This window comes from Melanerpes formicivorus, unplaced genomic scaffold, assembly GCF_026170545.1.
Source record: "Melanerpes formicivorus ecotype bairdi unplaced genomic scaffold, bMelFor1.0.p_v2 SCAF_26, whole genome shotgun sequence".
NCBI lineage: Eukaryota > Metazoa > Chordata > Aves > Piciformes > Picidae > Melanerpes > Melanerpes formicivorus.
Genome location: NW_027142378.1, coordinates 6191532 through 6218471, shown reverse-complemented (window position 1 = coordinate 6218471; position 26940 = coordinate 6191532). Strand labels below are relative to the sequence as shown.

At 38.3% G+C, this 26940-nt stretch overlaps 1 protein-coding gene across 12 annotated transcripts in view; it reads left to right on the top strand.

The window, feature by feature from the left end:
- The window catches only part of ESRRG (estrogen related receptor gamma), a 412693-nt gene that overhangs the window by 173463 nt on the left and 212290 nt on the right, over window positions 1-26940 (top strand). For 3 of the 12 annotated variants that reach the window (XM_068153477.1, XM_068153474.1, XM_068153475.1), the window contains one exon: window positions 3423-3481. The exons of 7 other annotated variants lie outside the window; for them this stretch is intronic. Coding sequence is in view for 1 of the 5 variants with exons in the window: in XM_068153473.1 (XP_068009574.1) it covers window positions 3542-3576 (35 nt within the window). In the remaining 4 variants the exon portion in view is untranslated. 2 more of the 12 variants (XM_068153473.1, XM_068153484.1) reach the window with 2 other exon arrangements.

Here is a 26940-nt window from a genome sequence, read left to right as displayed (position 1 = left end):
GCAGTAGAATCAAATGAATGAGCAGGGCTGCACAATGGATATAATTATACTTCAGAACTATATACAATCATATATGTAAAGTGAGAGAAGCATTATTTATTCCCATATTAGAGTGGATTTGGCTTCTTTTTGAAAGGAATGTTCTGGCTTTTTTCTTTCTTTTCTTCTTTCTTCCCTTAAATATTCTAGCACTGTCTTCTGGGTTACAGTGACGATTGGTAGTCAAATGGTCAAAAAAGGTCAGTAAGAGACCCATGTACCACAGTTTAGGATTTCTGAGTCTAAAGGCAAACACTACCCAAGAGAAAATAGTAGCAACTGTGATTTTGAAACAAAACAAACCCAAACCTGCTAACCATATATACAAGCTCCCAGACAGTTAGAAACATGACTTCACATATATAATTCATTATACAGTGTCACAAATAAGACCCTAAATATAACACACGTGGGAATACAATTGCATAGCATCCAAGCCAAGAAAGATGTTCTCATTTGGTTTAGTATTACTAACATTATTATTAGTAATACTCTAGCACTTTTTTCCTGATTACTAAGCCACATGTTCTCTTGCATAAGGTGCCCTTTCTCTGCAAAAATAAAAACCTTGTGAGTTTCAAGGAGTTGGCATCCAACTTTATTTCTCTCATACGTAATAAATCATGGAGAAATCATGTGAATGAGTAAAGCTCTAAATATACAAATCTAACTAAGAGAATGAATCTCTGGGGCCCAGCAGTGGTCTACCGTTGTGCAAGTCTAGATCCAAGGGTCTCTGTCTGTGCCAATTAACAGGAGATTGGAAAGCCAGGCGACCATGATAGGTTTGGTCCTGTTATCTGTCTCTTTACTGCTTCACCGTTCAGAATTGCTGATTTCTCTGCAAAATCATGACAGATGTATTACAGGAAAATGTATTGGTCGAGAAGCTAGTGAGAGAGTTAATGCAAGGGATAATAAGTAGCTAAGGCCATGTCCTCCAGCAGACTTTGATGTGGTTTGATAATATATGTCAGTCTGTCCTATTAGCAAATGTAGCCAGTTTATGCTCTACATACAAACTAGAGATTTGATAAAGCACTAAATTAGTTTTCACAAGGTATTAGATGTTAGATACTTAATGGGATCATCATGCTTTTGCTACACTTGTTTAAGATGTGTTCTGTAACAGAAGCAAGCGGCAGCATGACATTTCACCAGGAAAGGAAGCGTGTCTTGTGACTGAGTCACGAGTTTGGGAATTACATCGTCCAGGCATTGCTTGGCTTCTGAAGTACCCTTGGTCTGATTTACCAGAGAGGTTTCTCTTTTCAAATCTGCAGAATGGGACTGTGTCTTTCCCTTTTCTCTTTGCCTCCTTCTGAAACTTAAGCCACCAATGCTTGTAAAGTGTATTTTATTTTTATTCTTGGATGCAAAAGGTACAAGTAATCATAATTCTGTGAAGCTTTGGTCACATGAGACTAATAGTAGCTGTGTAAGTGCTGGGAAATTCCCTAAACTTGATAGCAGAGAATTTACAGGTGCAAGCAAATTCGAATTAGAAATCTTAGTACAGTGTGAAAGAAGAAATTCAGGGTTTTGATGTACTGCTCCACAACTGTGCTCCACATTCCGTCTCTGCCAGCGTTCATTGAGTATTTAAAAGGTGAAGCAAAACAAATAGTTCAGTGAAGCTTGTCACTTGTTTGTATAGCAAAAAATCGATTGGTAAGATATGTCATATAGGGACAAGGTCCTTGCCTTCACACACTCGAACCCATTCTATCAGTGGGGAATGTGGGTGCAGAAGTCAGCCCTCCTAGAGCTGCACACCAAGTTGGTCTCTGAAACAAGCCCTTGGTTTGAGCATTCCCCTTATCTGAGCTGATGTTTGATCCACTGAAGCAAGCCACTGCTTTGGTTTGCTGGTAACAATTTGAAAAGCTTGTTTCTTCAGTCTCAAAGAAATGGTTGTAAAATGACTTCTTTTTTTTTCCTTCCTATTTTTTTTTCCCTTCAGAGGTTCTGTGGGTTTTTGTCTTCTTAAATAAAATCTAAAACTGCTGACAGCAGTGTATGCTCACAGCTAGCTTCAGAAAACTATGCTTTAAAACCCATTAAGTGTTTTGTATTTATCCCATAAATCTTTTCTTTTTTTTTTTCCCTAAAGTAATTTTCCCCTATGCCTACAGATACCGTTCTTAATTGCTTTTGAAATGCATCATTTTACTTTCTCTAGCATCTTAATACTTATGCAAGTATCCGGTCCTGAATGACCACTGCCAGGCCTTGCACTTCTCCTGGCACTAGGGAGACATTCCTACCTTTTTGTGAAATGCAGGGAGAGTGTCATATATAAAATGATCCTGTTTGAAAGGATAGAAGCTGCATCCCAATATAGATCACAGTGGAAAATGACTCAAAATTACATGACAGCTTCTTCCCTGTTCACCCTCCCCTCCCCTTCTTTTTCAGCCTGTTTCCCAGTCAGGCTGTGGTAGGAAATGCTATGTATTTTGACATTTTAGTTTACTGTTGCTAATGATCCCTTTGCATTTTTCATTAGCACATTATTAATAGGATTGCAAAAAGGCATTGGTACCACTCAGCCTCAGAGGTGGTGCTGCCAGCGTCCCAAGGGCTGAAATGGCTTTTAAAAGCACTAGTTGCACCCTAGGCAGCAGGGGTACCTACCTTGGAAGTAGGGTACCTAGCTTGGCAGTAGACTCACCTATCTCCAGCAGCAGCCCATTCTATGCTTTGGACTGAAATCCCGTGTTTCAAAACACGCTGAGGCCAGCATGGACTTTGGATGCTTGTATAAACAAGAAGACTGCCTCATAACTCTTCCTAAGCCTTCACCTGACGAGCTGCATGGAGCTGGAGGGCTGTATTTCCCCTAATAAATTCCTTTTTTGTGAACCCACTTGTTAGTCAAGCATTGTGCACACTAACTACAGCGAGGGCCCTGTGTCTTGGGCATAAATTACTCTCATGTGGCACTGTCTCTGAGCAGCCCCCCAGTTATGGATTACTTTGTTCTCGACTTGACAGGAACATAATTAGAACTGTTGATGAAATCTACCAAATTGTTCCTCCGTGGCCTCAATGGTCAGGAAATTTGGCTGAGTCGTATTTGTCACCCACGTAAAGGCTCTAAACACTTCATATTAACTATGTTATTAATGTGCCCTCTAATCTGTCTGTGAATTGGTAGCACTTGGAGTGAGCTTGTGCTCTAATAGCACCTTGTGATGAATACGTTGTAATGCTGTTAAAAAGTTTCTGGAGGGGAGGGGAAACTCCCCCTTAATAAGAAGTGAACATTTCTAGGTTGTTTCTTTTCTCTGTATGTGCATTTTCATGTTTATGTAGTTTTGTTTTGATTAATTAGAGATTCACTTAGGCTTTACATTGACGGACCGTTTTCTGTTCTATAGGATTTGCTGACATTTGGGCTGTTTCATTGCCAGAGGAGGCTTTGTGTGTCCCAAAGGAAGTGAGTGATCTGGCCATAACAAATCCTGCCAAAATATTTTAACACCGTTACGATTTTCTAATGCAATGCATAGTGAATGTGACTAGAAAAGGATGGTGAGTCCATGAAGGGGGTTCGCTCCCTCTCCTCTGCAATTTGTGTGGTGGAATGAGCACGCAGGAGCTGCTGGGGGTGGTGGGAGACCGCAGTCAGCAGTTGGGGGGGGTTGTTTGCCTCCTGAAGTGTGTTGCTTCACACACAGGAATGGCTTACACTTAATCTTTAAGCCAGTCTTTCAAATTTTGGTCCTGTTCTTGAACTTTATCAGTCCAGGGTGATCAGAGACAGGATTTTAGCTATGTTAAATACATGCATTTTGGCTGCTATAAATGTTCAGGAAATTAAAACAAGGAAACACTTGTTAGACACTTATAGATAAGAGTGAGATTAGTTTCTGAAGGTCCTACAAGTTGTCATGATTCTGTCTTGGATAAAACAAACTCTTACCTTCAAGACAAAGGGCTGTCTCATACTTCAGTATGGTTTTGAAGAACACTTAGGTGGCTCTTAACTATATAAGGAACTGTGCTTAGCGTTATAATACAAAAATAAGAGATTTTGCATGCAGTGTTCAGGGGATGAAGACAATTCTGATAACCTAATGTTTTGTATAGAAGTGGAAGTATGGGAAAACAATAATTTAGATCCCAGAGCTATTTTCTAAAGCACCAGATAAATGAGCCACTATTTTCCTAATACCTTGGTGAATTGCTGATATTAAATTTAACACTAACCACTCAAACATATCCTCTCAAAAACACAGACCATGACTAAAGTTAGCATTTAGCACAGGATTAAAAACCTAAAACCAGCATGCAGTTCAAAATGAACTGACTGCAGAATATCAGCCATCATCCTCTGTGTCAAATGTACACCGTGTTGGATTACTCTACCTTCTCTACCAGGGAAAACTCATGTGTTTGTTGTTTTTGTCATTTTACATTCACATACTTAAGAAAAAGAAAGTAGTTTGCTGGAAGGAGGAAAGCTAATGAGAGACAGGAGGTGTTGAACGTGACCACCGCTTTGGAAGTTGTTCTGCATGAGCAGATCCTTCCACTTCTACTAAATGGTCCCAGGTATCTAACTGGCTTGGGTTATTTGCCCTGACCTGTGTTCTTACGCTCGTCTCTTAAGCCCTGGTTCAGTTTTTGCTGGGCTAAGTCAGACTTCCTTTTTCCCTGTGTCCACTGTATGCGTTATTGCCTGGGTCCCAAGGACAGCGATGCTGTTCCCAGCAGGACCGAAAAGTTCGCCTCTGACTTAGGACTTACTTTGAGACTTAGATATTTTTTTATCTTATTGTTTGTAAATGAAATGGGAATCCCAACTCTGCACCTTTCTCATGCAAATCAATCTACTTCTAGCTATGTAATGAGCAATCCAAGTTTTGGGAGTTTTGGTGGGGTATTTTTTTGGTGTTTGTTTTTGAGTTGGGTGTTTCGTTTAATGTGGAGTTGCCATTTCCGGAAATTAGAATCAGGATGCTCAAGTTAGATGTTAGTTCATACAGACTTGTTGACTCTATTATTAGAATAAAGCATTTCAGTCTAAAATTTCTCATTTCATTCTAAGATTTTCTTCTTTAATTTCACCCTTCAATTTCTAACAAAGGCCTGGGATATTGAAGGGCTTTCTAAGTAATTAGATCTCATTACATATTTGCAGTGTGTTGAAAGCTAAGTTACATCTGATTTTGTCAGAGTCTTGTTTTATAATGGTTCTAAAATGGAACATTATTTGGGGAATTCTTGCCCAAAAGCATGCTTTTGGCAGTCCTGGCTGTGCTTCATCTGTCTCTAATACGCTTTCACTACAGAAACCAAAGTTTTTAAAGTGAATAAGTATTGTATTATCCTTGAACCATGTTAGTAGTTTTCTGAATTTGTGGTTATGTTGTTGAGGGTTTTTTTTTTCAGTCTCCAATGGGCATGTCATGGTATGCTTCTTGTACATTGAAATCTAATGTGCTGTTCAGTAGTCCAAAATTCATCATGACTAGAGTTTCATGGTGATTTCATTTTCCCTTTAAGAGTGGGAAGCAAAATTCTGTATAAATAAAGGCACTTATTCAAGGAGGAGGTGAGGAATGGGGGGATAATACTAGAATTGGCCCCTGAAATATTAATTTGATAAAACTCCATGATCTTAAAGTGTCAGCTGTGGATAGCATATGCTAGTAGATGTTTGTGTTTGAAATCAAGATTCATAGCTAATCATTCTAAGAAACACACTTACCATTTCACAAACTCTAGGAGAGACTGTTTTCATTTCCAAACATTTAAACTACTCAGCCTTTTTATACATTGAAACCCAATTAGAACTTACAGGCTCTTTCAAAGAATTTTCAAAACTATTTCTTCTAGGAACTGTACACAGACTGAGGCTTTTGCACTGAGTAGTTTTTACTCTCAGTTGGATCTATTGTAGTTTTCTTTCTAAGAAAATAGTGTTTAAAGAATGTTTATTACCAAGCTACTGAGTGTAAATCCCAAACAGTCAGTATCACTTTTAGGACATGAGACATGGCCCCTAAAACTAGTAAACTGAAATCCCAGTGTGGCTAATGAGGTCCAAATTAGAGCTGAAAAATACTTTATTTCATTTCTCTAACAGGGTAATGACTAAGTTAAAGGTTTATTCTATCACCTCTCTTCTGCCACATTATGCAGACTGCATGCAAAACCCATTCAGAGAGAAATAAAAATCAAAATGTGCTGCGGGATTTCAGGGAATGAAATGTACCTGCTGGTGAATAGAGAAGCTTGTTTTAAGCACCACCTTCTTGGTTCTCAGGGCCAACCTAATACTTGAGTTGGACTGGCACACATTTGTGGCATTCTTTTATAAATCCATAGTTTCTCAGAATACAGCCAGCCTGATTTGACAGGAGTCCATCTGTGAAGTGGTATGTTACTTGAGATATATGAAAGAAAAATATATATATATATATATATATACCATCCAAAGCTATAGAATAATCATTCAGATCATTAATTTGGATGCTGATTTATCAGCAGGAGGGTATATGTCAATAAGATCACAGCAATCCAGACTGGGAAGTGACCGGTGTAATTGTACATAATGCTGTAGCTAAGGAATGTATGATAAGTATGAAGATGCATGCGATACAAGCACAATTACAAGACTACTTACCAAGGACACTCTTTTTCTGAGCATAATAAGGTATTTCCACAGCACTATTCACCTGTTGGGAATTAATAGGATGGTGTTTGGTAAATATTATATTCCCAAATCAAGCCTTAGCTTCCTGTGGATAGCAAGGGGCTGCAAAAGAGGTTCATAAGGTGGAAAAAACCTACTTTAAAGGCCAAATAAGAGAGTATAGGATTTCAAAGTGAAAAACTGATTTCTAGAGACCACTGTGGCCCCGGGATCCTCATACAGGAAAAACTAACGCAGTTTGCTTTAACAGAAAGACACATGAAAGGGAGTTAAGCAGTTGCTCACCCCTCTCACTCTGTATGTTGCAGTAAAGCTGAAGTTCGTCTGAGAGCCTGATGCTTCTCTTCATGAGGAGACTGTATGAATGAAAGGTCAAAAAGATATGAGGATTTACTAAGTAAAGTCATACTTGTCAATAGCTTCTCTTGCTGGATATTTAAAGTTCAAGTGCTTGTTTGCTTTAGTTAAGTGCTCTGAAGTGCTTTAAAAAGCATTGGTCCATGTATATAAACAAACAGAGAAATTTACTGATAGTCTTCCCAGTCACAGTGTGATACCCAATATTTGGATATCCTTCCTTGGGTCTGAAAAAGATTTGAACTAGCAATTTCTAATTCATTGGAGTCTTTGTTAATGGAGTATTATATTATTTGATCATAGACACTGTATATGACAAAATGCAGTTTATCTGTCACACACAACCATGAGGAAACAGGAAGTCAGTCGCTTAGAAACTTGATTATCCAAGACTTAAGTGGTACTTGAAAGGAAGAATAAGCTGAAGGCCTGATTTCCTTTTAGACTATTTGCATTGTACTGACATCTCTCCTATATCTTTCTTACTCCTTCTCAGCAATACTGACTCTGGAATCTCTTTTAATGCTGAGAGTCATGCAAACCAATTTAAACTTATTCTCTAAACATGGGAAAATCCTGTTCTTACAGAAAGAAACTAAACCACCAAGACTTAGCAGTAGCAAAGATGAAGATGGGGATGGTATTTATGCAGTTCCCCTTAGTGTTCACTATCAGTCAGTGTCATAATTCTACCCTACCAATTGTCTACACAGTACCATTACAGCATTGCTCTTCTTGAGTAATATCCTTTAACCTAATGCTACTGTTGTGATACCAAAGGCCTAAGAATGTTCACAAACTTGTATATTAAAAGTTACCCTCTTTCATATGCATAAAGAAAGAAATATTATTTAGAGAAATCACTGGATATACCTTGTCCAGTAGGGTGTCAAAGCAGTTAGCTCCAGAAGAAAAGGTAAACTGAGTACCATCAGCAACTAGCCCCCCAAAATGAATGATATTATCTGCATGTAGTTCCGTTTTGCCCACCTCATACACTATGAGACTTGGTATCATAAGCAGGTGGATTTAGAACTGTTGCTAATTTAAAGTGCATTTAATAAAAGACAAGTTTGAAATCTCTTACAAATCAGTGCATGTGACATAGTTTGAAGATTGCTTTTGTCAAGTTTGATTAGCTCAAAGAAAAACCTTTTCTAAATATTGATTGTAAGATTAATCAGACAATGTAAGACCTTGAATTATTCCTCATCACAGGAAAACAACATAATGTATTATCTCATTTGGTGAGTGGGAAAATGTAACTTCTGAGGATTAAAATTTGTGTTTTAAAGATTGGACCCAAGGAAAAACTTTGTTCTTTTTTTTTTTAAGCTGACTTGTAGTTTTACATATTATGTGTCACTCTCTATAACATTTTCCTACATTACAAGCTGATAGTACCAACATCATTACATTGAAGGATGTTCTCATTATTGACTCCATTCTCAATTAATTGCAAGTTTGTCATGTTTTAATGAGTAGGATTTAACTTTCATATTCCAAATATATCTCACTTTGCTTACTTAGAAATTTTCTAAAGGTGGTTGAATCATGACTTTAAATGAGTACGAGGGAGAAATATTCCTTGTGCACATTAAAAAACATTCACCATATTGAAACACTATTAGAAAACTTCTAGTAGCTCTGTGCTTTAGAACAAGATGTTGAAATTTGGGCAAAAAGTTCTTTTCTAGCTTTCTCCATCACAAACAGTTGTTGTCTTCACTCAAATACTCCTATAGGCACGTGTTATATCCTGTAAAATATAGAGGAATAGAAGGAAGAATAGCACTAATGTATTTCAATCATACTCTGATCTTCAGTGGGTACTCTGCTCTGCTTTGATAAATCCCTGCTTCCTTCTGTAGCCTTTTTTATTTTAACCTTTTCCTTTTTTATATTTTGTAATCTCCCTTCCAAATGAAATGGTGCTTTTTTGCTTAATCACCCTGTCTCTTAAAACCATGGTATGTTTGCAGTTGCTGCCACCTGTGCATTTCAGATTCAGATTTGGTCCAATGCAGCTCTGTAGAGCATTTTTTAGGCTTTCTCTCCAAAATTCAGTGTTCATTAGTAAACTTTGGTCATATTTTCTATCAGGAGTTTGCTGGTTTTTGGCTTTATTTACTTATATACCTTAATACTATTCTTAATAATCCTTTCTAGGAATGCTTCTTCTTTTGCTTATGTGCCTGCAAAATATACAAACAAGATGGATGTACTCTAGCCTTGTTGTTGCTGGACTATTCCTGCTGATTTCAGTATGGTTACGTTTTTATCCCCCAGTCTGTCAATAATAACTGGATACCTGTAAGCAATAAGCACCAGTAAGTTTGGATTCTGTGTCAGTAGCTGGGCATCACTGTATGGGTGGATACTGGAGCCACAGCTTCATAAACCATAGCAAGTTCTTACCAAAGAAAAGCAGGTTCTATACCAAAATGAAAATCTGTATTGAATTAAAACTGTGACCTTGCAAGGTGAATGGCAATGTCAACTGATAGCACAGTTGGGCTAACAACCCATGGAGTGTGATTTGAAAGGGGTTGAATCAGCATGTCCCTCACCAGGTAGAAACCCAAAGTCCTGGTAAATGCTCATCAGCAATCGATACCCTGGGCCATTTCTCGTGAGACCTGTTACTACAAATAGGATGTAGCTACGTTTGGGTATTCAGAATTCAACAGGATGTGGCTGCTCTTTCTCACTTACCAGATGGCTTTCCATGTACCATCACCTGTCCTAGCACTCCTCTGCTCACTAACAGAGTTGTGACAAGATCTGTTATGATGGTTGTGAAAGCTGCTTTCTGCATGTGTCCATTGTAATTACCACATATAGGCACCTTTATTTAGCAAGTCCACATGTGTATCACTGTTGCAAATGTCTTATGTTTGGGTACATTTGTTTTATATCTTCATTTTATATCTCTCATCTGTGGTGTGGATATTCTGCAGCGTAATCAGAGAGTTAAACCTGCATAAAACCTGCTTGATCTCGAGATCAGGCTTTGTATATGCCTCTGTGATAGGGTATGAATGTCTTCATACCCTTGTTCGGAGAAACAGCTATAACTCAGTTGTGGCTTTGTGCTACTTGAAACTAATTCAGTAATCTCATGTGTGGCAGCAGAAGTTTTATACTACACCTCTCCATCACCCATCCTCAAGCACATTTTCTACATGTATCATTATTATCATCAGCATCTGTCTTTTGAGCAATGATTTATTTGTCTCTAGGTCTCTGTCCCTTTATACAATACTAGATCTGAAATTAAATCTGTCTAAAGAGAAAGGCATGATCTCAAAGATTTCTTCCTGGTTTCATAATTTTACTGCCATTATTGCCAATATCTAAATGTGAAATTGCTTTAAATTAAGCAGCAATTATTTAGAATAAAGCTAGGAAAGAGTTAAAGAAAAATTAAGGGAAAAAAATCCCTTTCCCAGGCAAACTGGAACCTCTTCTTCCAATGAAGCTGTTGCAGGAGGCTTCAATGGTATGAATAAATGTATTTCTTTTAACACTTTTGTTGTTTAAAATGCTATTGTTTCATCTGAGGTGTGAGGAGATGTGCTAACCTTGTCAATGTGGGAGCAGTAGAGCAGAAATGATAACTGTATATACTTTTTTTTTTTAAACAAAAATACAGAGGGAGAGTGTGTGTGTGTGAGAGAGAGAGAGAGACAACTTATTTAAATCCTGAATACAGTCAGACCTCATATGCATTGTTAAAAAAAAGCCCTAAAGAATTGCATATGGATTAGGGGGATGAATATTCTATTATTTCAGTCTGTTCTGCTGATCTTCTTATTGTGACTTTGCGCTTCAGAAATCTGCCAGGAATTTGGCTTTGCTGTACTAGGCAGTAATTTTAAATGTGTATCAAGCACTTGATAGTGTATGATTTGCGTGCTGTTGCATTCCCATTCCCTAAATTTTCCACCAATTTATTACTTTTTTCATACTGTTTTAATATTTCAGGATGATGAATATATACAGCATCATTAAAGGTAAATAAAAAATGCATGAAATTAAAAAATGGAATATTAGATGTTTCTTTGCTGTAATCCCTAGGTCCAATAGGAATGAAATGTCTCTGTTCTGTCAAGTAATCCCTAAACATGATTAGGGACCTTGTAGTTTCCACATAGCCCACATAATATTTGTATCATATAAGCCTATTTATGTAAGGTTTGAGTAAAAGTTGTTATTAGAGGACCTATAAACCTATTTTACAATTCAAAAAGATATGCTTGCCTCTTAATCTCTCTACTGTTATTATTTTTGTGAGATGACAAGGCATCCTTAATTCATTTTTCAGAATTCTGTTACATCTTTTGGGTACTTACATCATGCATTAATGATCCAAATGAAATGTATTTTTAAGACAGAAGACTGAGTTCAACAGTTCATCTACTTGTGTAGTTTCTCCTTATATCAGCGTTGGAAGGGACTTAGACCTCTTGCTAGGTCTCTTCTTCAACACGCAGGTTTAGTCTGAACTGAGGGTTGGGAGATGTAGATTGCTTTTCTGATTTTGGGGAAGGGGAGATGGAAAGAGAGAAAGGAGATCTATTTATTTTTTTCCTGTTTAAATTGTGTGATAATATATTATCAGTGATGTAAGTGCTTCTGGGAGCATCACTGAAAAGTCTTAGAAATCAGCTTTTGATCTGACCAGCCAACAGCAGAGTTTTTTTTTGGGGGGGGGACGTGAGAAAGAAAGAAAACAGACAAAAGTCTTTAATAACAGAAGAATATGACAGGAGAGACAGTAGTTGTTTCCAGCTGTTTCTTGTGATATGGTTATGCTGAAGATGCAACAACTCAACACTTCCAATTCCCTGTCTCAGCTTTTTGCCTGGCCAGCCCCATCTTGTGTGTTGTTAGGCTGAATTCATTAATGTTCAGAGGTATTCAGGTTCCATAGTAGCACAAGGAAGATCAATAAATAAATAAGAATAGTAACTTACCTACTTCTCTAGTTTGAGTAGACATTCACTAAGAAAATTTTTTTCCAATGATAGCAGAGGTCAGCTGTGGCAATTCTGTATTTCCCATAAGAAAATCTGAGATTATATTAACCTTGGGCTATCTACTCAAAAAAACCCTGTGGAAATACACCTATATTGCTTCCACACTGCACTGAAATTTTACTTTTATTTCATTTTCAGCAGTTAGGGTGGCATTTGAGCAATAGCTCTATTCTTGTATTTATGAACTGAGAGACGCTGAGCCCAGGGATCTTCTTCCAGGAAAACTGAGATCAATAACTGTTATCAAGTCTTCATTTATAGGGAGTGTTAAATGACCACCAAGTCCTGATGTTCATCAATTAGTGGGGTGTGCTTAAAACCAGGCTGTCTGGCTTTTATTCTGTCCCCTTCCAACCTGCCATAGTCAGAACTTCTGATCTTTGCTATCGTTTTAAACACTCGCTTTCACTTATTATGATTGCCTTTTAACTGGGGATACTGCATGACAGTAGTGCTAGTAAGTTCAAGGTAAGCAATGTTTCCCCTCACCAACCTCCTTCTTCCTGCTAGCAATGGAAGATAGGAATGAAATGATACCTGAGGCTCATGTTTTTGATCCAAAGCAGGGATTAATATTCTTACTGCAACTATTTCTGCATTTTGGTATTCAGCAAGAAGGGAAGTGCAAACCCCAAACAGAGCAGAACAAACCCTGAAAACTGAAATTAAAAGCCTTACACAGAGAAGCATTTTCAGATGCCTTTATTCCCTCACTTTAAGTGGAAAAGAGGGATTTGGGAAAGAGAGAGCTTAATTTAACAAAATAATATTATGCTTTCAATCCTTAAAATGAATAAATTATTTGGATACTTAGCAGTATAATGTCTTTGAATAATGCTGGTAGTTAAGATAGAAAAAAATGATACTGTGAATGTGCTGTGTTTGCCTCTGATGATGTTTTTACCAATTTGGCATTTATGGGAGGCAATATCATTGTTGCAAAGTTTTCAAATTGCTTTTTACACAAATCTGCAGAAATTAAATCTCCTCCTTGTTATGAAAATGAAGCAGTGTCTCAAGACACTGGTATATTAGCACAAATCTGCAGAGACAATAAGCCCAGTTTTGCTTGCAGTTATTGCGTGCCCACTTTTGGTAGCTGCAAGAAGCTATATTAGGTCTAGGCTACGACATGGCAGTAAATAAATGTATGCTTAAGAATAGCCTGTGCGCAGTGCCAGAGATGTCTCGTAGGACCTCTTGTGCTTAAAGTTAAGCCCATGCCTGACCTCTTCCATGGTGGAGAATTTCGCCCACGACATGGAGTGGTGTGATGCAGGAATAATGGCAAATTATGTAAATTGGAAGTCTTCAGAGAGAACATCACAAATCAATTTCAAGCTCAAAGAAAATAATGTGAATACAAATTGGTGTAGGCCATGTGAAGATTTCAGGAGACAGTGTACCATGTGATGCAATGCAGATTAGGCCAGTTGTGGTGGTCTTCAGCAAAAGCCTGCTGGTGTTATTCTGGTTTCTATTCGGAATGGTTTCAGGAAAGGCCACACATTTTGTCTAAGAGTTATGAAAATGTGGTGATTCAGACTGTTCTAGAACCACCATAAAAGCCCCAAACATTTGGTAGAAGCATACTTTAAATAGTAGTACTGCTGCGCTCTTAGCAAAGGCACTTGGTGAGAACTGAACCTGGCTGGTGAGCGTTTTGTTAGATCCTTCCCCAAACCTTGCTCAGCTGTAGCTTCTGTCAAAAGTGGCATCAGCAGTGCTGACTTGGGGAGCAGCATGTGTGTCTGAGGGACTTTTGCCTCATTAGTAAGAAACAATCTGGCATCTCAGCCCTGACCGCACAGCTCAATACGTATCAGAAAGGGACAAACACAACACGGGTTGGAAGAGAGACCAGTTCATGAACGGTCCAGGTGACTGGCATCACTTCCAGACTAGCCACTGTTTAGTGGGAACAAGGCAGAATTATTTCAACTCAGAATAATAATGAATCTTCATAGCTGAATTTAAACTGCATAAAAGTGCTCTTTGTGATGGGTTTAAATTCATTGAAAGAATTAAGGCAAGACCAAGTCAAGTGCATGATTGATTTTTGCAAATACAAATGAATCTAATAGATGGAGGAAAGCAGATAGATCAAATTTTAAGACCTTGAAGCTGATTTACCTACATCAGATGTTTAATGGGATGCTTAATTTGATTGCTTCTCCAAAAACTACTCACAATAGTCAAGCCACTGACTAAATATCTGTGTAATCAAGGCCTCTGCATGCATCTACATCTTGATTTCCATGTACAAAATAACCAGCAATTAATGATGCTGATTGAATGCAGGAAACAGTTTGAGGTTCAAAATGGCAACTCCAGGTTTTTTGGGGTCTCACAGTATTATTTCACTCTACTTTTAGAAGTTACTATAGACAGAGTTATGAAAGTCTATGAAAGCTTTTTAAATTGCAGAAGATTCTTCACAACTATAGCTAGAAAAAGCTGTCTTCATCAAGGTTAGGCACAATTAATTATGAGAGTTAGATACTTTACATTAAAACCAACCTATTAGCCCATTTCTGTGTAGCCTAAGGGCCCCATTAGGTGGGTTTATAGTTCCATATTTGAAAAAGAAAATCAGTGAGGATGTTTCAGTGGAAGGATGAGGACTGTGTGTAGCAATCACAGGGCTCTGTATGCTTTCTCCTTTCTCAGGATTGGACACATGAGTGGGAAGTCAGCAGTCAGTATTGGCACTAATTTATTTTTAATTTATTTTTTGTTTTAATCAGTCTGTTTGTAATATATACAAAGGATTTTAGAATATTGGACTGAGATCCTTGGGAAAAAAATGGTGCCTCATCATTTTTACCCTAGTATTTCTACAGTGGTGAATGATAAATTACATGAAGCCTTTTTATCTCCCATGACACAGCTACAACAACAAAAATTAAGGATGTTATGCTCACAGTGCCTTGAACCACTCATTCTACTACGAGCAAACTTCTGCTGTTTTCTCATAGTAACCTTTACAAAGGAACCAATAAACATTATTCCTGTTTTAATGACTCCCAAATAATGTCATATTTAAATGAAATGCGGTTTGCCTCAGCAGGGTTCTTTGAATTTATGAGCATTTTTGCCCCATATCCTACAATAATGTGACAAATATTATTTGCATTTTTGCTGTTTTCTTGAATACTTTTAAAGTATTTTTAGGCGACTTCAGATTGCTTTTGAACATATTTGAATGCGTTTTTAGCTATCACCAAGCTTAAAATAGGAAGCCTTTTTTTCAGCTTATCTTTATTAAACACCTGTAAAAATCAGTGCTATTTCTTTTTTCTTATAAGGCTTTCTTCCTTTAAGGAATGCCAGGAATGCTGCACAGTTTATTCTAGTGTGAGCTTCTTTTCTTGGTGGTAATGGGCAGTAAATGGTCTGCTAATGCCGGTGCTATACACACAGACATTTACCGACCTGACTGTCGTAAATAGAAACTTGAAATTGTAATGTAATGAATCTGATCTTTAACTGTGATGAATTAATAGCAGAATTTGTAGGCAACTTTTAGAGAATCTTTCCCACAATGAAGTCTTACAAATTGATCATTCTGTACAAACGATTGTGCTTGCAATAAACCTGTGATCTGACGACTAGGTGGTCAGGAATGACAGTCGCAAATTAATTGTATTTTTATTGAATATTCATTTTTGCGTTCTTTAAAACCGCAGATTATTGTGTAGTGGGTTTGTTACCTTGCTTGAGGTGTAGTGGCTGTTGTTTGGTGGGAGTGTGTGTGTGTGTATGTGGTGGGTTGGGATTTTTTAATATGTAGATACTTATTTCAGAAGAAATTTTGTTATTTGACACCTTTATAACCTAAAGGTGAACTAGCAGTTCTTCATTTTGACTGGGTTAATTTGTCTGTTTTCCTTTGATGCCTTTCTTCTTCTTCTTTTTAAAGAATGAATATTGTCTGATTATTTTTAAGGCAGTATTTCACATGTTGAATCAAATGAAAAAAAAAATTATCATTGAAAGTAGTACTTATATCTCTATGCAATCATACTAAGGCTCCCCCAACATTCACAGAAGCCAGTAGAGAGGTTTCTTTAGTGTTGTTATGCTGTAAAAACACCTTCTGTGTTGTTTCTGTGGTCAAAAAACCAAACACCCTGTACAGAATTTTGCAAGTGAAATACTTTTAAATAAGGTTGCAGTCGCTTACCCATCTCCACATGAGCACTGTGCTAGACACTGTTGATGAAAATCAGACCTTCTGAATGGGCAAATGAGGGAAGGTAGTAACCAAAACAAGAAAGAGATGACAAAAGTAAATATGTGTAAATAAAGAAACAACATGCTTGTTTTGGTGGCCTTTGATCAAGCCTAGTTTATTTTCAAAGGATGTTGGGGAATGCTTGGGAAAGGAACAGCCACCCAGTGTAATTGGAAAAGGAGGAAGGTCTGTAGTACGCTGGCTGCTGCTGCACTTTCCTCTCTTGATAAGATTGTAAGAGTTGCCAATATCAGTATTCAGTCTTGTAGCATGTCAGAGCTCTTTCACGTGAACTGAACTGAACTGTCTGTGTGCGCTCCCTCCCGCTCTCCTCCTGCCCTCCTTCCCAGGCTCGTTGTCGCATTGAAGTCAGGGGAGAGGAAAAAAGATTTGAGGATTGCCCAATTTGTTCTGACATAAAGAGATATTTAGCTCTGTGAAAGGTGGTGGAGGCGGAGTGCCTGACTGACATTTCAACAGGCTGTCTGCTGGGATTGCTCACTTCATGTCCCTTCATATTCCTACTGTGTCCTGCGTGAGTGCGCTTGTCTAATCTTCATAGCGAGAACACCAAGAGTCCCCTGGGCTTTGGTGCTCAGCACTTTGTTAGATGGGGCATACAGTGCCATAGCTCCTGCTTTTATGCTCACTTTTGTTCTAATGTTTTAGAGTTGTTTCAAGTCCAAATACATAAATTTTTTACTTTTTTTTTTTTTTTTAAGGGATTTGCTAAAATAACAGTATGTATCTTCTAATCTCCTTTGTCTTCTCTTGACAAAGCTAGATTTGGGGGATACCATGTAGAAATGCATAGAGGGAAAGAAAACAAAAAGACCCCAGTAAGTCAAAACTTTAACCAGCATTCTATGCTTTTGTTTTTAAATTAAGGTGAATTGATCTACATTGGCTGATTGGGAAATGGATGAGAGAAAATACTCGACCAACCAACAAGAGATATAACACATTGATGATAAGGCTAAGACAGTGTCTGATCAGGAATGCCAAACTCCATACCAGGGGCTGCAGGGAAGTTTAGTTGTTGATGGTGTGTTTGCTTTTACAATTCAGAACACGTTGTAATGCATTCTGGCATGCCACATCCTGTTACATCATGTCGGGTCAGCCCATGATGCCAAATAACACCAAGAACATGAATTAATGAGAGCTAATGCTCATCTCATTGCAGGAGCATTATCAGGTACCTTGTTAGACACAGTCCCTACACAGATTCAGTCCCTCTAAAGCAGAGCTGATGTTAAAGATGTGTGTGTTATGTTTTTAACAGATAGATACGTTATTTTACATTAGCCTTCTCCAAATACATTAGTGGATGTGGTTTAATCCTTGTTAAACTGTTAAAATTAATCCATATGCTGCAATCACAGACCCCCTTTACATCTTTTTTAAAAGCACTTGTTTTCTTTAAGTGTATTATAGCTGATGACAAAAAGCAGAATGATATCATTCTCTCTGTCTTCTGCAGACTTGGAGTCTCTGTAGTATTATCCCAGAACATGGATTCTCTAATACTTGGCTATTCATAAATGGTTTCCACTGTTCAAATTTCCTCTCAATTTAAAACTTTGAATAAATATCTCTTAATATGCATCTCATCCTGAGGCAGAGTCATGTGTCTTACCAAGCAAGAGATTTCTAATGCAAACTTGTATTCTCAGATAGACTTCTCAAACTTGATTGCCTAAAGCCAAACCTTCCTCTCTCCCAAAATTCAAGGACAGCTACACAAAACCACCAATCATGAATACTTGTGTATTTTCCCTCAGCCAGTGGCATATCTAGTTGGACATTCTGTTTGCTAGAGATTGGCAAGGACTTCTTTTCCTGCAATAGACTGAACAGGTGGATTCCTCAACTCTTCTCTTCTCTTCTCTTCTCTTCTCTTCTCTTCTCTTCTCTTCTCTTCTCTTCTCTTCTCTTCTCTTCTCTTCTCTTCTCTTCTCTTCTCTTCTCTTCTCTTCTCTTCTCTTCTCTTCTCTTCTCTTCTCTTCTCTTCTCTTCTCTTCTCTTCTCTTCTCTTCTCTTCTCTTCTCTTCTCTTCTCTTCTCTTCTCTTCTCTTCTCTTCTCTTCTCTTCTCTTCTCTTCTCTTCTCTTCTCTTCTCTTCTCTTCTCTTCTCTTCTCTTCTCTTCTTTTTTCTTCCTCCCCTTCCCCCTTTCCCCCTTCCCCCCTTTCCCCTTCCCCCCTTTCCCCTTCCCCTTTTTCCCCTTCCCCCTTTCCCCTTCCCCTTTTCCCCTTCCCCCTTTCCCCTTCCCCCCTTTCCCCTTCCTTCTTTTTTTTAATTTCTGTAGCATCTATAGCACAGATGATCTATATTTAATTAGTGCACTGTCACAGTTGGAAAATGTTGTAGAGAGGTCATAGAGGTCCCTTCAGGGTCCAGTCTATTCAGAAGACCAAATTCCAGTTCTCAGAAATGAAAATAATTAACTAGTAAGCCTGTTGTGTTGGTGTTTATGGGTTGGGTTGGTTTGGTTTTGGTGTAGGTAAAGGCCAGATGACATCAGAAAGTTTTAGAAGATGGTTTTTTGGAGAATCTCAAACACTCAAGCAAAGGCTCACACATACATAAGTATCAGATCTCTTTGCCTGTCATCCAACATGACTAATCCTGGGCCCATGCTGTAACAGATATAATTGATGCCTGGATCGTATTTATGTAAGAGTTGCTGTCATGATTCATTCCTGTTTCAGTGTGTCTGTCTTCATTTTGCCTGTGAGTTGGAGTCAGCACAAGCAATCATTAGCATCCCTTAAAATACATACAAAGGAATCACGATGTCTGACATTTTCACTGAGAGAACATTATGGGTGTGCCCTGGCACATACAACCTGATTCTGTCAACCACTGAGAGGATCATTGGTATAGGTACTGTGCAAATTTGCAGGGGAAAAAAGTTCTTTGGAAGAGAACCAGGTAGGCGGAGGGGGCATCTCATCATGGTGCATTTGGAGAAGAGGACACTGAGGAGATAAATGCCAATCGTGCACATCTTAATTACTCGAGTATCCCAAACTCCTGCAGATGTTTCACTAGAAAGGATTACATTGAAACTTTCCTCTGTACTTCCGGCTGTGGTCCAGCAGTTTGTGCTATGTGCCTAATTTAAACACATGGATCTTCCAAGAGATGCTGAGAGACAAGTCATGTGTAGCATTATGCATGTTTAGTGTTTTACTGGATTACATGCAAAGCAAAAGCTGTAGGTGGCCTATAGATGTGAGATTTTCAGAGGTACAGGCAAGTGTATGTTTGAGCATATGCCTTCAGGCTTTCTTCCTTCCTATTTGTTTTTATGTCCCCACACATATTATTATGTAATAGTTCTAATATTTTAAGAGTTTGATGAAACTTGCACTTGTCTGTAGAAGTGTAGCAGGTACCAGCCTGCACTGCTAACTCAGGTTGATTGTTTCCAGAGAGCTGATTACAGAAGTTACCATCAATTGAACCGAAGTTGCCTTTATTTAAAAATTGACTTAAAAGACAGCAAATGACTCAATGACTCACTAAATCAATTTAAAAATTGACTTGAAGTACAGTAAGTGACTCATTATATTAAGCTATAGAAAGACACCCAATAAAAAGAACAACAACCCAAATGTGAAATGAAGTTATAGCTAAGTATGTGGATATATTTTTGTTGAGAATAAAATGGTCTGATTCCCAAAAGTGGACTTAAAGACATCTACCTGAATGTACAAAATACTCAGGTAGCAAAAGCATCAACGTAAAGCAAGGGGCCAGGTGTCCCTGAAATATTTCCCTGATTTTTGTATCAATGAATGAGGTTTACAATAATGCTTTAGCTGGGAGATGTTTAGTTGCATACCTGGATACTATTAATTTACTAATATTGAGTAACTGTTCTGTATGTCCCTACATTTGTTGAACATAATGTCTATATGTTAAACAGTTTTCTATGGTATTTAAAAATTGACTTTTCAAAGAGTGTAATAGCATAATGAAATGTAAACTGAAAACAGGAATGAGTTAATTAGACTAATGATCCCTTGACTCCTTTATTAGCCAGCTTTAGCCAGCTCTTTAGAAATTGGGATTAGCTTTGTTTTCTCTGCTGAATAAAGACAGGAAGGATGATGTTGATTCTAGTAAATGACAGCAGCAGTAGAAATGAGTGTTTTCCTGATCGTAATAGGCTTCATCATTTAAGATAAAAATTTAGCCTTCCTGCACGCATACCTAATTTTATTGCACTTTGAGTTCAGCTCAAATGGGAAGAGAGAAATCAGGAAAACAGCTTAGGAATGCCAACCAATTTTGTATCTTGATTTTAAGGTGGTTCACTCTGTGACACTTCTGGACTTGAAACTTTACAATTCTTCATGCGAACCTGGAGCAGACAGGGTTTGCATTTAAACAAAGTCTTCAGAAAAGGCAAGCTTGACAAGTTTTTGATCTAGGCTTTGAACACTTAATTTCTCCTCTCTATGAGAGAGTGATTTACATGTCTCTCTTGCTTTTAAGGGCTATCAAGAAGCACGAGAATTATCTCTATAGTGGTTCAAGCCAAGCATGCACAGAGAAACAAAATTGTTTTTACGACAAATAGGAGGATTCGTAAGTCAGCAGCTGTTAGTGAAACAACATCATTAAAACTTCCTGCAATTCCAGACCTTGCTCTCGGGAGTCACTCAGGCCAAGAAAAACTTTAGATAAAGGGCTGGATTATAGGCAGGAAAAAGAAAACCAGAATTTAAATTGGTGGAAATTAGTGATGATTCACTAAGCTAATTTCTTCTCTCTGTTACCCTCGCGTGACGGTGTGGCAGCATGTGGAGCAGTGCTGGGATGAGAGAAGGGCAGAGATGGAGCCGCTGACAGACGGCTTGTAAGTTTGGATTCTTTCTGGTAGATCTTTATCCTGTAAAGTAATGAGCTCCTCAGCTTCCCCTGAAACCTGTAGGCATAGAGGGCGTAAAGGATCAGCTCTTTAATGAATGTCTGAGGAATACAAAATTTATCACACAAATGAGGCAACAGAGGGGAGGTAGCGGCAGCTAACTTAGAAGCTTTTCACTTGCAGGCAGTGTTCGTTTGTTATCCAGCAGGCCCTCGTTAAGCATTCTTTGAGCACAGTGCTGAAGCAGGAGTAATAATGTCACTTGTTTGTAGCTTTTTTTTCTGCTTTCTGGAGGTTGCTTTTGAAGAGGTGTGGTGGAGCAGTTTGGGGTTGTCAGGATAGCATCCGGTATTCTCAGGCTATGGCAGATACTCTCCTCTTCCATTCTGGAAAGGAGTAGGTGCTACTCTATGACTTTTAGCTATGAGATTCTCTTGATGCTTAATTTCACCGTGCTCTGGGCAAAGACTCTGTGCAGCCCATGTGTCACACACTGAAGAGTTGAACATTGCTTGTAGTCCAGTGCTGTGCCTGACCTTGCAGCTCAATATTAATTTGAAGTAGTAGAATTAAAATTTTCCATTCTTTTGCATTGTCATGCCTCACATTGATAAGCACAAAGAAATGTAAATAAAAAGGACCTGTTTCACAACCCTAGCTACAACCTTTTTGTTTTATGACAAAAGACAGTTAATTAGCATACTAGCAGTAAGCAGCCTTCCCAAACTCGTGCTAATTATGTATTCTGTTGACCGTGACTCCAGTCATAAGGTAATTGGCTTGCAGCAACATGACATTTCAAATCATCTCTTGAAATTACATCAAAAAGCCAGCCTGTTTTGTTTTGATAGGGGAACAATCAATTTGATAAGTGGTAACACAGCTCATTGTTTCACATTAATTAGACTAATTGCAGCATGTTAGCCTCTGAAATAGACAGAACTTGGAGAAGACAAAGGCTGTGGCCTTTAGCATGCAGTGCATGTGGTGGTTCCACTTGCTTGCACATACTGTAGGCAGAAAACAGAGTTGTTAGGATTCAGCCTTGCGGGAGACTGGGTGTTAACAGTGGTTTGATGTGTTATGCTTAATCCACTGGCTTTCAATTATAAGATCCAGGTTCAAAAAAATCCCTGAGAGAGAAAGGAGAACAAAAAAAACCCTTTTCAATAGTAATGGTGCTTAAGTTTTTTGGTGATCTTTGGGTTTCTGTCTCCTGAAAGGCAAAGCAGAGATCTGGCTGCAGGATCTCTTAGATGATTGTGGACTGTAAGGTCTTTCTTTGAGATGGCTTCACTTCCATTCTTGTGCTTTTGCTGCTGATTCCCACTAATGTTTATTTCTTAGTATACCTTAGTTGGTTTGCTTTTATTTTCACATTCATATTCACTTAAGAGTAATGCATTAAATCAAATACTTAGTGGATGGATTACTGAAGACACAAAGTAGAGATGTATAACCCACCCACGTGTTTCTAATTTAGAGCATCTTTGCCTGCTATTGAGATTACTAATGGTACTTATCTCACTGACGATTTTTATGATCAAGCTGTGTCATCTGTAGATTGACGTGACCAAATGGATTTTGCCTGTGACCTCTTCGAAATGTAAAACAGTGTTTTAAGAGATGAAATGTTTAAGGGGTTATCTCAGTCCACAGGCTGACTTCATTGCTGTTCACAACTTGTTACAGTGGTTCTTACACATCAAAGCAAACACCAGACCACTGGATGTGTAAAGAGTGTGTTCTTTGACCAGTATGTTGGTAGCTTGTTTGATGAATGGGGTTACATTAGGCAACTTCTCCAAGAATGAAAAGCATTGGAGACTAGATTCCAAAACTGTATGAATGTTGATGAAATCATATGCATGAGACCAGCGCAGATTTCACTCTACATAAGACATCTGGACAAGAATCTACCTTGGTTCAAACTGAAGTACCACCAGAGCATTTCACCTCTTTAAATTACTTCTATTCAACAAAAAGTGTTCTCAGTTGTTTTTGGGGGGAAAAAATATGGAAAAAGAGAATTGTTAAGAATCATGGAACTGCTGACATGAAAGCTATAATTCTTCAGTTGTTCTCCATGGAAAATGAGATTCCATTTTATATTTTTTAAGTGATGCAAGGAGATTTAGATACCCACTTGTTTCTCCTAGGCACAGACCTCACGCTTTTTTGTTTCTGTTACACCTCTCCCCCTTCCCCCTATCATTAACTGGTTAGACAGGTAAACCTCTGGGGCAAAGATTTGGTTAAATTTGCCTCTAGTCTGTGTTTGGAGAAGTGAAATTTCATTCAAATGAAGGAGTTTGTTCCAAAGGTGTAACATTTTCATTGCTTGCGGAAGCTGTATTTTTAGTAGTTTTGCTTATGCTTTATGTTGGCCCCTTAGCAAATGGTCATAAACTCTGTTTTAGATCCAGCTACCAGTGACTTCATACTGCTGATTTATTTCTGTCATTTACTGGCAAGAACACAATTTTTAAAATGTATTCTAAGCAATTCATTCCTCTCTATCTCCTCTCTTCTGTGCCTGCCTTTGCATTCCTCCTCCTTCGACATTTAAATTGCCTTTCATTGAGTTTAAAATTATGCCCGGATTAGCGATGTAACTACCCTAATGTGCCGCTCTTACGAAAAAGTCCTGGGTTTATACAGGAGGTGAATTGGAAAGAAGCAGAAGATTGAAGCCTTTTAGCATTCAGCTTAAGTGCTGGTTCCACTTGCCTGAGCACAAGCTGGAAGTGGCGTTGTTAGGATGCAAGCCTGCACCCTTGCTGTCACTGCTGGTCCTTGTGTAGTCAGGTTCCTGCTTGGAGCAGAGCAAATCTTTGCTCAGTTAAGCGAGCGTCAGTCACCGGCAAGCTTGGCTGCCAGCCCAGGGTTGTTAGACTTTTCTGTGCTACACCTGAATGAGATATTGAGGAGACATGGCTACCTAAACAGTCAAGAAGTGCTAGATATAATAATAAAAAAAAAAAAACCACCCACAAAAAAAAATGAAACAGAACTCCCTCCAAAAGCAAGCAAACAAACAAACAAAACCCCCCCACAAATAACAAAACAAAACAAACACCTAACCAAAAGAAACCCAAAACAAAACAAAAACTGACAGAAGAATGACAGAGTAATTTTGAGACTATAATTTACACTTCCAGTGCTTGCTTGGGATGCTTGCAATAAGAAACCTACATTGCCTCCTTGGTGACAAATCCTCTGTGATCTTGTTTAAATACTTTTCTCTGTTTTATTGAAATCCAAGACTTGAAGGTACTACTCAATTCTGAGTGAGAAATGGGCACGGTCAAGTCAAAGCTTAGCAAGCTGAAACACATTGATACGATCCTGCAAGGTACTGGGTTCTTTCAGAGGTGCTAAATTACTGCTTTGGGCTTACATCAATATTGGCCACTCAGCTACATGTTAGGACTGTGCTTTCAGGTTGCTTGGTTATTTTCTAGTCAAACAAAATTGACAGGACCACCTTCAAGTGGAAAAGGAACAGTGAGAAATAAAGTTGCAAAGTTCTGGGTTGCATGAAGATGCTGGCAGTGGCTATTCTGCACGAAGAGTAGAGGAAAATCAGGGACAGGGTAAAAAGAGATAAAATAGGAATAGGTTTTAAATAGGAATTGCTGGCAGAGCTATTAATCACACAAGACTTTGAGCTCTGGGGGTTGCATGAGCAAAGCTAATACAAAAGAAGAGAGGTACTTTGCTGATATCTTGAAATACACTATTTTAACAACAAGCAAAATTAAAAGAAGATAATGTCTGAGCAGATTAATGACATGTAGTAATATTTAAACAAAACCCAAGCATATGGACTAGCCGCAAGTATCTCCAAAAGTCCGAGTCCTCTCAGAAGTCAATTTTGCAAGTTGTTAGTGTTGTCATAGAGTCTCAGCTCTGAGCTTTGATTCTGATCTCATTTACACTAGTAAAAATAGTCAAAATTTCTGTTGTTTCTCTGAGTATATGCTGCAACTGTGAGCAGAACATGGTCTGTATTTTTTAGCAGGACATTTCATAGGGTCTCTCAAGCAGGTTAGAATAGGAACAAAAATGCCTATTTAATTGCTGTTTAAGGTAGGCTACTGCGTGCTCTTTTCAGACTGCTGAACTCAGTGGGGACTTGATGCAGGTAGAGGGCTTTTTTTGTCTGAGAAGAGGAATCAAGAATCTGAGAACACAAGAGAAAGACTTCAGACATAACTTGTATTGTCGTATTTTCTTTAGAAATCTGCATCTTCATCTTTGAAATTATGTCATTGCAGCCAATTCAGGGCAAACTGAACACAGGTTTAGGACATTGCACAGGGGAATAATCTTTTCTTTACATGGGATGATAATAGTATTATTTTTTTAAAGTCCTTTTCTTGCTATTTCTGTGACCTTCCACCCCTAATGCACAACCGTAGACGTTTAATGAAAGAAAACAAACCCAAATTCTGCACTGACCTGGCCTTAGAAAGCAATGAGGGTTTTCAGTGAAGCCTTCATAAGCTATAAATCAGTGTAAAATTTAGCTCATATTGCATTCTCATTGGAAATGGGTTATATGATAATTTATGTTGAGCTGATCATAACTAAGCACCTCATAGTAGTGTCCTTCAAAAAATTTTAATCAAGATTGTCTTTCTCTCTCCACCTCTCTTGGTGCAATTTCAAGAGGTTTATTTGCATGTCAATCTGCACGTGTTACTGAAGTTATTCCACTGAAGCAAGCACAACATCTCAGCTGCATACGTGTTTTACAGCAGCATAATGTTAGGTGACTCTTTGCATTTATTTCTGATTTGTGCTAGTAGAAGAGTCAGGCCCTTAATTCTCTCAAGCCGTGAAAACAGGTATTTCCAAGTGCCTGTCAGATCTGTTTTCCAAGACTTTTAATGCTATGCAGTTACTGTGCAATGAGCAACATAGGGGAAGGAATTGTTGATTGCATAAAAATACCTCAGAAGGTCCAACTTCTACTTTAAAAATCTGTGAAATTTACTTTCAGAGGCATATTTTCTTTTGAGATTTTCCCCATCTGTTGTACAGTGAACAGTAAAGGGATTCCAGAGAGGTGTCCTGGGCAGTAGATACCAGGATAGTCCTCTCTAGGGCTAGCTTGCCAAGAGCTCTTTACATCAAGGACCATCTTATTTTACAGTACTTGGGCAATGTCTAATATGTTGGAGTTCTGTAGTAAAGACAAAGTTGCTTGTAATTGGTGCTAATAAACAGTTTCCCACCTAAATATGTATAATCAAGACAAGCAGGGTAGGGAGAGGTATGTTGGTAAAAGTGGGTGTGTTGATTTCTCATGCAAGCTTTTGTCTTTTTCATAATTAAAGGCTTGTGTTACGAAGTTGCACATGGGTGGACTCCTGGTAGAATCCTAGAAAGGATAAACAAGTTTTGAACAGATTTGAGTGGGTATTGTTGACAAAGATTATGAGCTATGATGTGAGAAATTTGAATCCAGAAATCCAGCAGAGGATATTTTTAGTTAGACTAAAGCTTTAAGTTCTCTAGGTGTCAAGTTTGACAGCCAAGGTGTAAGTAGTTTTCATGCTGTGGTGAAGCTTTGGATTTGAAGTTAGAAGACTTGGGATTTGTGTGACTGAAGTGGAGGAGTGGGTCTGCTGAGGTAGAGAAACTGGACAATGGTAGCTGCAGCCACAGAAGATGAAATGAGCTAGGGGAAGCTGGGACAACTGATTTG